General features: G+C 46.3%; 1 protein-coding gene across 1 annotated transcript in view; it reads left to right on the top strand.

Annotated features, from left to right (window-relative positions):
* Nucleotides 1–13942, top strand: part of igdcc4 (immunoglobulin superfamily, DCC subclass, member 4) — a 56342-nt gene that overhangs the window by 36325 nt on the left and 6075 nt on the right. The window contains exons 4-7 of the mRNA XM_060072069.1: nt 1138–1271; nt 10306–10440; nt 11678–11830; nt 12639–13107. Coding sequence (XP_059928052.1) covers nt 1138–1271; nt 10306–10440; nt 11678–11830; nt 12639–13107 — 891 coding nt within the window. The remainder of the gene's footprint in view (nt 1–1137; nt 1272–10305; nt 10441–11677; nt 11831–12638; nt 13108–13942) is intronic.

Raw genomic sequence — 13942 nt, 5'->3', positions numbered from 1 at the left:
CAACAGGACTCTGTGTGAGTCAATTCTTGTAATGGAATAAGCAGGATTTGCATTAGCAGGGAGCTTGGAAGCCGCAGCATGTAGCTCGCTCCCCTTGATGGGTTTTTATGAGTCTGATTGTAAACATGTCCAACCAAGAAGTATTTCTACAGCTGTGAATTCTGCAGTGAGATTTCTGAAAAAGCAGCATATAAAATGGCTCGGAGCATGAATCTTCTCAACCAAACCCTCTGGGGGGGCTCTGCGATGAGCCAATATCTTGCTGCTTCATACCGACACCTCAGTAACACAATGATATTATTTTCAATACCATTCAGACTTTTTATATAATAAGAGGAGGTATTTTGCTTGTTAGCATTGTCCACATGTCATCATTCTTCCTTTTATTCCGGCGTTGCTAAGAACACACACACACACACACACACACACATACACACACACACACACACACACACACACACACAAATACATACCTAAAACGCACACACACACACACACACACAAATACACAAAGACATATCCACAACCCACACAAAGACACACACACACATACACACACAAATACAAAGACATACCCAACAGACGCACACACTACTTAGCACATTGCTAAGTGAGCCAGGAGTAGGCAGACAGACAGACCAGCTCCTCGCTGAGTGAGCCAGCAGTAGACTGTTCCTACCATTTGTGAGACACTGATAGAAGACGTGACCAGAGCAGCGGCCGACGCGCTCTGTCCTCGGTTCACAATCTGAGCAGAAAAAGAAGAAAAACAAATGAATCTGCCGCTAAATCGGGCACACACTCAAACTGGGCAGGCCCACTTAAAAACCAATAAATACAAAGAGGCATGACGTGGACACACACAAACACACACATACAAACACACAGCCCTACGATGGAGCGGAGCCGACTTCCTCTTTCCCTACCTGTCTCTCTCTCCCTACCTGCCTCTCTCTCCCTACCTGTCTCTCTCTCCCTACCTTCTATCTGTTTTCAGACAGAGAAATCCAACTACACAGTGGGCCTAGAGGCCCCTGGTCGGTCTTATGTTCCTAACACTATACTTGCCCCTCTCACCTTGTGTCCCCCTCCCCTTCCCTCCCATCTCTCCCCCATTATACCTCCCTCACTCCCCAGGTTTGTGTCCCTGCCCAATGGGGTGCTGCAGATCTTGGAGGTCACCGAGGGCGACGGGGGGCCGTACCGCTGCGTGGCGTCCAACTCAGTGGGGCGTCGCCCCAGCGGTGATGCAGTCCTCACCGTCACTACAGGTAGCTCCAACCTCACAGATACCTCCTTCACTCACTAAAGGTAGCCCAATCATCACTCCAGGTACCTCCTCCCTCACTAAAGGGAGCTCCTCCCTCACTACAGGTAGCTCCTCCCTCACTGCATGTAGCTCCTCCCTCACTACAGGTAGCTCCTCCCTCACTACATGTAGCTCCTCCCTCACTACAGGTACCTCCTCCCTCACTAAAGGGAGCTCCTCCCTCACTACAGGTAGCTCCTCCCTCACTGCATGTAGCTCCTCCCTCACTACAGGTAGCTCCTCCCTCACTACAGGTAGCTCCTCCCTCACTACAGGTAGCTCCTCCCTCACAACAGGTAGCTCCACCCTCACAACGGGTAGCTCCACCCTCACAACAGGTAGCTCCACCCTCACTACAGGTAGCTCCACCCTCACTACAAGTAGTTCCACCCTCATTACAGGTAGCTCCACCCTCACTACAAGTAGCTCCGCCCTCATTACAGGTAGCTCCACCCTCACTACAGGTAGCGCCTCCCTCACTACAGGTAGTTCCGCCCTCACTACAGATAGCTCCTCCCTCACTACAGGTAGCTCCTCCCTCACTGCAGGTAGCTTGTCCCTCGAGATGTGTAACGATTACACCTGTGGACATCAGGAACACCTGTCTTTGGATTCTTAGTGGCTGAAAGGCCTCCATCTGATTGGCTAAGCACTTAGCCAGTGTAAAGGACGGCCAACACTGTGTGGTCTGAGCTGAATAACAAAGGTGTCTTTATTCCGGAGCACATAGTTCCTCTTGCCTGGGTGGACCAGTCCACTTAAATACGGCATTCAAACAGTGGGAAGGAGGGCATTTAAATAACGGAAGGAAAAACACATTGTGTAAGAGAAGGCAGAATTTATTACCTTAAAATATGGAGGAATGAAACAAAAGACAAAAGGACTCTGATGTCCATGTATTAAGACAGCTGACGAGAGATTTGAGACGATGGAAGCAGGTCCCTTAAAAAGGCTTTTCAGTTTTTGTGGAAATATGTGGGCACAAAGCAAAGGAGAATGGAAATACTTTCACACGAGGGAATATGACAGGTAGGCCAATGCGTAATTACTTGATTGATTAATTTTATTGCTATTATTCTTTTATAGCTTATGCCGTCCATGACAAGCATGGGCTTGCACCCACTCACCTGCTCTTCATTAACCCTCACACACACACTTGCTAATATACATGGACACACACACACCTAGTCACTCACTATCATTCACATTCACAATTATATTTGATCTGAATGCAAGCTAGGATGACGAAGATAAGGATACATATACTGTCACTGTACATTAAATACAGCTACGCACTCAATTACTGCTGTCCCTTTGATTTTCTCCTTCACACTTTATACCACTCCGCGCACAAGGCTATGCTAGGCCCTTACACACACACACACACACACACACACACACACACACACACACACACACACACACACACACACACACATGTGTATATATATATATATATATATATATATATATATATATATATATATATATATATATATATATATATATACATACACACACACACACACACACACACACACACACACACACACACACACACACACACACATGTTCATTCACACACAAGAACACACAAGGACAAAAAAATGCACAGAAGCACAAAAACACACATTCAAAGAAGCACACACGTCAAGCATCACATGTATTCAGTATCCTCCACACACTCTCTCACACACACTTACACATATACGGTATAGGCTAAAATAATGTACATTAATGCAAAAATATTTCACTACGCATGGATTTTCAGCCTCCAGCCAGCCGTGCAGGAAGTTTGTGCTTTCCAATTTATTTAGATTTTCCTTTTACTCAGAATATCTTCTTTTTCCGCTGCCATGGAAACCCCAAATGAAAACAACCATGCAATTTTTCTCATCGCCACCATAAAGTAAATGTCACATCCGATAGCATCACCAGGCGGCTCTGCTCCATCGTAGGGCTCTATGTATAGAGTGCATCAACACTCATCACCAGGCTCTGACAGAATGATGCTGGGGGCACTGGGTTCACCCCCCTCACTCTCTCTCTCTCTCTCTCTCTCTCTCACTCTCTCTCTCTCTCTTACTCTTTCTCTCTGTCTTTGTCTCTCTCTCTGTCTTTTTGTCCCTCTCTCTCTCTCTCTCTCTCTCTCTCTCTCTCTCTCTCTCTCTCTCTCTCTCTCTCTCTCTCTCTCTCTCTCTCTCTCTCTCTCTCTCTCTCTCTCTCTATATATATATATATATATATATATATATATATATATATATATATATATATATATATATATATATATATATATATATATATATATCAGTGGCGGCTCCTGAAAAAAATCTATTTCCAGATCTATTTTTCTGATAATGATTAAGGTGACCAATTCAATAGGTGCATTAAGCAGTTTCAATTTGTTGTTAGATGATTAACTCATACAGTGATCATAATTGTATCCACTAGAAGCCAATTCCATTAACGAAAGTGGGGCAATCCGCAATTTATTTACATGAATCTAATGTTGTATCATGTAAAATAGCTCAACAGGAGAAAATATGTCCGGCAACAACATAAAGACAGGGGCAGCATATTAAACCAAGTATTTATTGACTGACCTTGAAAGCGTTGGCTTACAAAAGTAAAATAAGTCATCACATCGGTACATAGAAATACCTGTGCAGTGCTGTCGGCCACGTGGCCGTCAAGGTGGAAGAGGACGCAGGGGGAGCAGAACACTGCGTTAGCTTCTTCACAGCCTGCTAGACAGCCTTTTCTCTCGTACCAATTTGTTAGGGTTAGGGTTAGGGTTTCCTCGGGTGTATGACATATGCTCCCCTTTGTAGAAACCTGTTTAATTAGTACATTTGGTCTTGGAGGTCCTGATTGTTTTAGTGCCAATTTGTCTGAATTTGATAGCCGACTAAAAGGAACTTCTTTCAAAGACACAACGGAATTGCACGGTACAGACGCGATCTGTAAAGTAGTATGTGACTTGATCGAAGATGCTCCTTCCCTCTCTTTCTCAGTTACGTATGACGCAAGTGCGTTGAGGCGAACCCTCCCGGAACCCATAGAGAAGCCGTACTAGACATAGATATATATAGAACAGTTAGATGTCTCGTCCGCGCTGCTGGTCAATGGAGTCGAACGTCCGCACTGGCGGCCATCTTGCCACAGTCAGCTGCTCACCCTTAACATTGTGTTGGTAGTGGTGCATGTACTTTTAAAATAACCATAACTTGCTAGATTTTCAACAGATTTTCAAACGGTTTGTTTTCTTATAAACGTCAGAGATGTAGTTATGACACTGCATACTTATGAATAATTATGTTAGGTTCTAAAAAAAAATTATAATGTTCTAAAATAGGTACAAGATTATAACCACGTTAATAATGTTTGTAAGAACCAAACCGTTTGTAATTCCGTCAAGATTTCAGCGCGATAAGAGTATTAGCGTTTGTGCAGATCACTGACTGACCACAGATTCCACCAGAAATGGTCCGAAGCAAATGACAAAAACACAAACGCGTGCAGACACACGCTCACACACCATGGACTATGGGTGGACTGACTCGATCAATGTGACACGGCCGGAGTGAAGCATTGTAAGATGTGGTAAGATGGCCGCCTGTGATGACTATCTTGACGCCGCCGTAAGACATCTAGCGTTCTATATATATCTATGGTACTAGAGGCGATATTTTCAGAGCCCCAAACCATAAAATTCAACGACGCTGGCAAAATATGTACCTTTTTGCATAGCAACCGGGGGCTTAACCATTAACCATTGGCATAAATTCCAGTACATTTGGGCTGAACAAACTGGAGCCCCGGGAAGACAGTCTATATAGCATTGGTCGCCAACCCATCGATTGCGATCGACTGGTCGATCTTTGAGGCTTTCCATGTAGATCCCGAAAATAATAGAAAAATAAATGGACAATATCCTATATTATGCATGATACATTTTCATAATAACTTTTGCAAGCACATCTCTCTCCCTCTCTGGAGGCCATTTACCAGGAGTTCAAAATGTATATTGAAGAATACGGCATCCCCATTAATAAATAGTTGCCATTACTACTGATGGGGCCGCAATGCGAAGTGTGCGGGCAGGTTTCATAGCGCTGTGCAGTAATGACCCCAAATTTCCCGCATTCATGGATTAACACTGTGTTATCCATCAAGAGGCCTTGGTTGGGAAAGTCTTGGACTTTTCCTATGTCATGACACTGGTGGTCAAACTGATAAACTTGATTAGAGAGAAAGCGCTTCAGCTCCACAGATTCAAGGCGTCATTGGATGAGCTCGATGCCGCATACGGAGACCTGCTTCTCCACGCTGAAGTCCGGTTGTTGAGTCGCGGCCAAGTGTTGCAGCGGTTTGTTGACTTGCTGCCTGAGATAAGGACTTTTTTGTCAACAAGGAACGAGGAGCACGAGGAACTGTCCGATGATGCGGGGCTACTAGATCTGGAGTTTTTGACAGACCTAACGGCAGAACTTAAAGGCCCACTCTGCAACTTTTTTAGCCAAAATTACATTAAGTATGCAGGTTGAGAGTTATGCTGATGGTTCTGCATCCATTTCTGGGTCGATTGGTGGGTGTGTCATTTACCCATGTCGCCTCTCCAGTGAAAAAGCGCATATGCAACTTGATCTGTTTGGACCGAGACAACCCGGACGTGACGCAGCGGAAGTATCCTCGAAAATGTAGTCAGATTGTAGTCTCGAAAATGCTTTACAGCACAGACACACACCCAAACATGGCACCGGCTAGATATAAACAGCCAGTTGCGACGCAATTGTTGCATTCATCATGGATCAATCGACTGATAAGGGACCCAAGAGGCGACTGTCGGTGGAACAAAAGAAGAATGGACCAGAAAAGAGATCAGACACGAGTGAAACTCTTTTGGCTTTATTTACCTTAATATAACAGGCTAAGAGTCATTGCGATGGTTCTATTATACATTTTTGTTCGATTGTTCGTTGTTTCGACTCCCCCTTGCGCATCTTGGCGGAGAAAAGGAATATGTTTCTGCTGGCGACCCGCCGCCCACTCTCGCGGGAGTCTCGGGTCTCGCGAAGTAACGAATTGCTTTACGGCACAGACCCTCAAACACGGAACCGGCTCGATATAAACACAAGTAACTAAGGGATTGTTACATTCATCATAGATCAGCCGACTAAAAAGAGACAGAGAAACCCAATGTCGGAGGAACAGAAGAAGAGAAAAGGGAGACTGACCGACAGAGAGGCCAGACACGAGTAAACGTTGGGCAAGCTTTTCAGGAATAGCGTGAACTGAAAGAAAAAGAAGACTGCAAATCAGACGCCGACTTGGCCGTGTTGCTTTTGAAATTGAAAGCACCCTTGGGTGAACTTTGTCTTCGTGGTATTCTTGATGTTGATAGTCTCTGTACAAATGTGTTTGCTCAACCATTGTGTTGTGAGCCCTGTAAAAATTGTTTTCTCGACCGTTTTGTTGTGAGCCCTGTATGTTTCTAGCTTGCTTGGTTGCAACCATATAAAAACCTTTGTTTCCATGGGTGTTTTGCTGTTCGTCTGTCTCGTCCCCCAGACAACATCTACTTCGGACATGGCTCCACGCATTCGCCGGCTTCTTTGAAAACAAATGCACATGGCTCGCGTAGAAGTGCATGGGGAAGGGTCGTCAACGAGTTGTTACGACAGTGTTGTAAAATATCTACTACGAAGCTGTAGGGGGCGCTGTGTAGAGAAATGTGTGTGCCAAAACCAAGAAAACAGCGAAGAAATGCCCGAAGTTGCATAGTGGGCCTTTAACACCTTAGACATCTTATATGATAGACGGAGCATCGAATGCTACCGCCTACTGGCGCTGATGAGACGCGGGCCGCCATCTTGGAGTGGTCATCCGCTCCACTCAGTGTAATCCGTTTGGCTGGAGCAATGAACTGTCAGCGCATTTAATGAATCATACCTCACTGAATACCACAGATTTTCATGCGGTTTTTTGTCATACGTGTAGCTATGATAAAGGCCACATGGTTTGGCGTGTTTTATTATTCAATACCAATTATACCAATAGTACGGTAATGTTAAATCTTGCTTGTGAAAAGTAATCCCCCGATTCCTATTGTGGATGGTCTGCCGATTTGAGCAGGAATACGCTGAACAACAGCCCGGCATCCTGTTTCTGCTGCTGTTGCTGCTCCCGGTTGACCACTCCAAGATGGCGGCCGTATTTCTCGCGTCCCAGCAGCCAATGCTCCGTCTATGCTATAAGTTGTCTATGTTTAACACACTCATCAACGAGCTGCAGGGAAAAGACAGACACCTGCCCAACATGATTAGCACAGTGAATGGGTTCAAGGCCAAGCTGGGTGTTTGGACCACACACCTAAAGAACAAGAGGCTGACCCACTTCCCCAACCTGGAGAAAATCAAAAACAAGGATGTTCTATTTCATGTAGGCTACGCCGTCTAGGCTTCGCCTTATGGGCTTGTCCCGTGCGCGCGTCTGCGCGCGCTGAAAATTCAAACTATGCACCTATCAGCGTGGGCACCGCCCACATTTCCCACGGTATCGTGTCTATATAGCGCGGTGTATACCGTCGCTCATCCTCCCTTTTCTTTCAGCACTTGTGCTTATCAGCGAGAAATTGAGAACTACTATTAAGAAGATGAGAAGATGAGAGTATAATCAGCGTTTTGTTGAGTTAGACGTCATGGAAGTTATTGTTGCATTCTCCTCAAACCCATTTCTGCCCATTGACATAGAACAGGTGGCAGACAGATTCCAGCAGGTATTTGCTTTGCCAAATGGAGTTGACAGGGAGATGGTTGATTTGCAAAATGACATAGAGCTGAAAACCAGATCAAGAGACAGTGACTTTGGGGGACTGGTCAGCAAAGAGAAGTGTCCTCTCCTCACTGCATGTGCACTAAGAGTCAGTGCCTACTTTGGATCTACTTATCTTTGTGAAATGGTGTTTTCACAAATGAAAATAATCAAATCAAAGTACAGGAGCCGCCTTACAGACCGACACCTCACTGACTGTCTCAGGCTGGCTGTCTGTAGCTATGAGCCAAACTTCAAGGCACTCACTGACAGTATTCAGTCACAGCCATCACACTCATTTGAGTAACATGACTGCAAGAGTTTGGCCTTTAGATGGCGTTGTGAGGTGATGCTGCCTTAGATGGGACATGACGCTAGCTTAATTGCACCGACTGAGAATTTTATTAGCACACATTACAGTTCCACTTTCTAAAATGTGAATCATACATTTGTTAACTTCCATGTGGGTATTGGGTAAGAAAAACAGCTAATTACACTTCAATATCTGTCCACTGCAAGTGTATAGAGTTTTTCCTCTTTGTTGTGTTGTGTTTGCTGTGTTGTGTGTGTGTTGTGCAGACACAGTTGTACAATATTATAAATGGGAAATAGGGCACATGGCTTTATTTTTTGTTTGCAGTTAGTTTTGAGTGATTGCATCCATTTAAAAGCTGAGCAAAGAATTACATTTAATTCATATAATTAGACTCAATAAAAGGCCTTAAATTGGAAATGCATTCTGCGGTGTATGTTCTTTCTCAAGTCTTCAATAGGTAGATCTTGCCTTTCACACAGGTCAAGGTCAGAGATCTTGGGCTTAAAAAGGTTGATGACCACTGGTCTGTAGGCTACACCCAACAATAAACGTTGAACGTGAAACGGAATGCAAATATCATTCTGGAGAGTTCTAAACACATTCTAAAGTAAAATCATTATTAGCATGTAATTAACAGATTCTTTTTTTAAAATGAGAGATTATTATTATATCAAATAAAAAATAAAAACAGACAGGGAGGCCGGCGCCCCAGCGCCCTCTAAGGACGAGCCGCCACTGATATCTCTCTCTCTCTCTCTCTCTCTCTCTCTCTCTCTCTCTCTCTCTCCTTTGCCCCCCCCCCCCTGCATCACCTTTACATCGCCCCCCCCTCCTACCCCCTGAATGCGGTGTCCCTGCTGTGGGCCCAGCAGGGACAGGCTGACCCACTTTAAGGGAGGCTTGCGTAAACACCGGCGATGGCGGCAGTGCATGTAATTCCAATGATTAATTTATGATGTGTTTACAGACTCTACCGGCCGCGCCACGGAGCAACCATTAGCATAATGAACCACGCGGAGGGAGAAGCGAGGAGCGGGTTGGGGCTACAGTTATTCTTCTTTCAGGGCCTTGAGCTAAGCTAACTCCCCTCGAATAATGACCTATCCAGCCCGGTCTGAATCAGACTCACTACAGGTAGCTCCACCCTCACTAAAGGTAGCTCCTCCCTCACTACAGGTAGCCCCACCCTCACTACAGGTAGCTCCGCCCTCACTACAGGAAGCTCCACCCTCACTAAAGGTAGCTCCGCCCTCACTACAGGTAGCTCCGCCCTCACTACAGGAAGCTCCACCCTCACTAAAGGTAGCTCCTCCCTCACTACAGGTAGCTCCACCCTCACTACAGGTAGCTCCGCCCTCACTACAGGAAGCTCCACCCTCACTAAAGGTAGCTCCTCCCTCACTACAGGTAGCTCCACCCTCACTGCAGGTAGCTCCTCCCTCACTACATGTAGCTCCTCCCTCACTACATGTAGCTCCTCCCTCACTACAGGTAGCTCCTCCCTCACTACAGGTAGCTCCACCCTCACTACAGGTAGCTCCTCCCTCACTACAGGTAGCTCCACCCTCACTACCGGTAGCTCCTCCCTCACTATAGGTAGCTCCACCCTCACTGTAGGTAGCTCCAACCTCTAGATGTGCAGCGATTACACCCGTGGACAGCAGGAACACCTGTCTTTGGAGTCATAGTGGCTGAAAGGCCTTCATCTGATTGGCTAAGCACTTTGTCAGTGTACAGGACTACCCACACCGTGTGGTCTGAGCTCACTTAAAAGGATGTCATGTCGTTCATTGTCATTCAATGAAAGACAATGAAAGACAGCACACGCTGAGTGACACGTTTCTGCTTTTCCACGCACACACAGATTCCACACAAGCCCTGAGCAAAGTGGTGATCGTGGCGCGGCCGCAGAACGCCACTGTGGTGCTGGGACGTCCTGCGGTGATGGAGTGCATGGCTCAAGGCCAGCCCAAGCCACTGGTGTCCTGGAGCAGACAAGGTAACGCTGGACATCTGGCCCTCTCTGTCTGTCAGTCTCGCTCTCTCTCTGTGTCTCACCCTCTCCTTCGGTCTCAATATCTGTCTATCTCTCTCTGTCTCCCCCTCTTTCTCTCTCTCTCCCTCCACCACTCCCTTCTCCTCTCTGTCTCTGTCTCTCTCTCGCTGTCTCTCTCTCACCCTTTTCTTTGGTGTTTATCTCTGTCTCCCTCCCCCTCTGACTCTCCCTCTCCCTCCACCACTCTGTTCTCTCTCTCTCTCTTCCCCATCTCCCTCAATTTGTCTTGCTCTCTCTCCCTCCATTCTCTCTCTCTCTCTCTCTCTCTCTCTCTCTCTCTCTCTCTCTCTCTCTCTCTCTCTCTCTCTCTCTCTCTCTCTCTCTCTCTCTCTCTCTCTCTTCCTTGTCATCCTCTGTCGCTCTCTCCATCAGCCTCCTACCATTTATCACAACAAGTGTACTGAAAAAGTGCTGCAAATCACGCCGGCGCGACCTTGCAGATTAGAAATGTCTCACCTCCGCTGCGCTCTGTCTGAGTCGCTCTGGCTGCGAGGTGGAACGATGAGGTAAGCGTTGAGCTGCTGCCACTGCATGTGGAGCAACCCGATCAGCGGTGTCTGATTGTTTTGACGTTATTACCTTAGCAAACAAAGCGTCTGTATCACAGAATCAGGGTGCCACGGTGCACACTCTGAAAGGGGCTTTGTGCTTACCTTTCAAAGTGGGAAAGTGTGGCTTCACAATATTGGAACTGTGTTTTCGCCAAATCCGGAACACGGCTGTAAGAATGAGAATAAATATCATAAAATATTTAAATGAAAGCTCAGGGCAAAGACCGCCATTGGTTTTGGGAGCATAGGAGCATTGTAATGTTATTTATTGCGTTAATGTATTTTGGTCATTGTTTAGTTATTAATCGTGTAATGACTTGTCATTATTGAAAAGGTGTTTGAAACTGCCTGTGTTTCTCACGGGAGGCTATTGGCAAAACAAAAGCCTTAGCCTACTATGTTTAGGTTATGGTTTATTAAAAAAAAAAAGGTTGTACAGTACAACTCTCTTTAGTGCTCTCAATGTGGCAGAGCATCGCCAACCAAAAACTCAGATGATGCATTCTGACGAACAAGCCCTAAACAGGAAATAATACAGTATTCTGGAGGCCGACACAAATGTCGTTGTTTTACAGCACGTCATCTCTCAGGCGGTTCTCGCTCTTAGTTTTTCGCCTTTCTTTGCTCAGACGGAAAGCCCATCTCCACGGACCTCGTCGTCGTAGCAACCAACCTGGTCATCAGAGACACGAGACGTCAACATGCAGGTGTTTACGTCTGCCGGGCCAACAGACCCAAGACCAGAGAGTTCGTGATCGCCGCCGCGGAGCTTCACGTCTCGGGTGAGTCACAACGTCTTCGGAAGAAAAGGGGAAAAACTGAGCAAAAGTGAATGAATACCGATCAATTGTACATTTACATTTTCATTTAGGGCATTTAGCAGACGCGTTTATCCAAAGCTACTCACATTCAGTACATCTGTCAGAAGAAGAGAAACAACAATATATCGCTGTCGGTACAGTAATGATGTTCATGGAACCAAGTGCAATGCTCTAACAATTGTGAGGTTAACCCATTCCCTGTATACAACAAAGCTAGCAAGGATAAGATAGTCATTTAAAGGGCCGTGCAAAGTAGACATGAAGGGACACGGTTTTGTCTTCTGGCATTCTCATCTTTTGCTGTCACACCGATTCTGTAGCTGGAACATAAGTTTTTCTCTAGTCTGAAACTGATCCCGAAGCGAAACCCTGGTCAACCGACAAACATGAGCGAAAACTGTAACTCCAGTGTATAGTAGGGCTGCTCCATTATGGAAAAAAGACGTAATCACGATTATTTTGATCAATATTGACGACAGCATGATTGTTCAAACGACTATTTTTGAGTTTTAAAACATGATGCACTTATTCAGCATTTCTCTCCAACTAAACTCTCTGTAGTAGCCAACTTAGATATTTACCCTTGATAAATACACAAAATATATTTTTTTTTTTAACCCCCACTAATTAGTTTGGAGATCCAAAAACCGAAATCACGATTAAAATGTGATTAATTGCACAGCCCTAGTGTATTCTATACACTGCAGTTACGGTTCATCCATAGTATAGTGCAGTGTAACGAGTCAGCCCCTCCCTCATGGTTGCCCAGCCCCTCCGGTGATCCTCCAGCCCCCCGAGGCGGTGTCCCTCTCGCGGGGCAACACGGCGCGCTTCATCTGCAACAGCTCCGGGGAGCCGCCCCCGACGCTGCACTGGCTGCGGAACGGCCGGCCAATCCGCTCCTTCCGACGGGTGAAGACCCAGAGCCCGGGCATCCTGCTCATCAACCAGCTGGCCGTGGAGGACACGGGCTACTACCAGTGCATCGCCGACAACAGCGTGGGCACGGCGTGCGCCACGGCCAAGCTGACGGTCATCGTGAGGGAGGGCCTGCCCAGCTCGCCTCGCCACCTGCTGGCCGTGCCCTCCTCCAGCACCAGCGTGCTGCTCACCTGGGAGCGACCCCAGCACAACTTCGACCAGGTCATCGGCTACTCGGTGCACTACCAGTGTGTGGCAGGTGAGCACCGCCACCTAGCCGTGTGTCTTGTAAATGGTCATTGGACTGCATTTATATAGCGCTTTTTTCCAAAGCGCTTTATAATATAGCCTGGCATTCAACCATTCATGCACCCATTCAACCATGCAAGAGACAGCCAGCCTGCCGGGAGCAGTTAGAGTTCAATGTCTTGCCCAGGGACATCTCGACACTCTGCTCTACCTCCTGAGCTGCCGCCGCCCGTCTTGTGTCTTGTGTGGTGATTGTGTGCGTGTGTTTGAGCTTGTATGTGTGTGTGTGGGTGGGTGTGTTTGCACTCACACACATATGTCTTTTATGTGTACATCTGTGTCACTCAGTACTGACCTTTGAACCGATGATTCATTATTTTTCCCCATGGCAGTGAATCATCGCTCACCCGCAGGAGAATATGGATTTTTTAAATCCATGCCACGCTGCGGTTGCTCTTGGGTGTGTGTCTCCCAGGCTCAAAGCGACAGGGTTCGATCCTTAAGGCCCGCAGTCTATCTACAGGCATCCATGATCCAAGAGGATCTTAACCCTCTAGCTGCTGCATGATACGATAATACTTTATTGTCAGAGCAAGTCTGAAATTTGTCTTGCATCCCAGCAGATCTATTTATAAACTTCACAGACATTAGGACAGGACATCAAAAACAGGACATCGAGGCAGGACCCACAATAAAAATAAAAATACATAAATTCATCATAACATTACTACAACAGACGACAACATCCACCAGCGTGCAACGCATTCTGTCTGGGATTTAGTGCCAGGTTCAGTTCTAGGATTGACTGGTGAACAAAAGAGTGCTACTTTCTACCCTTTTGAAGGTTGGAACGCTATATCTCCGGTTTGATGCTAGTAGATTGTGCTCTGTGTTCAGGTCATG

This window comes from Gadus macrocephalus, chromosome 14, assembly GCF_031168955.1.
Source record: "Gadus macrocephalus chromosome 14, ASM3116895v1".
NCBI lineage: Eukaryota > Metazoa > Chordata > Actinopteri > Gadiformes > Gadidae > Gadus > Gadus macrocephalus.
Note: the sequence above shows the minus strand (reverse complement) of the source record. Positions and strands in the feature narration are given on the sequence as shown.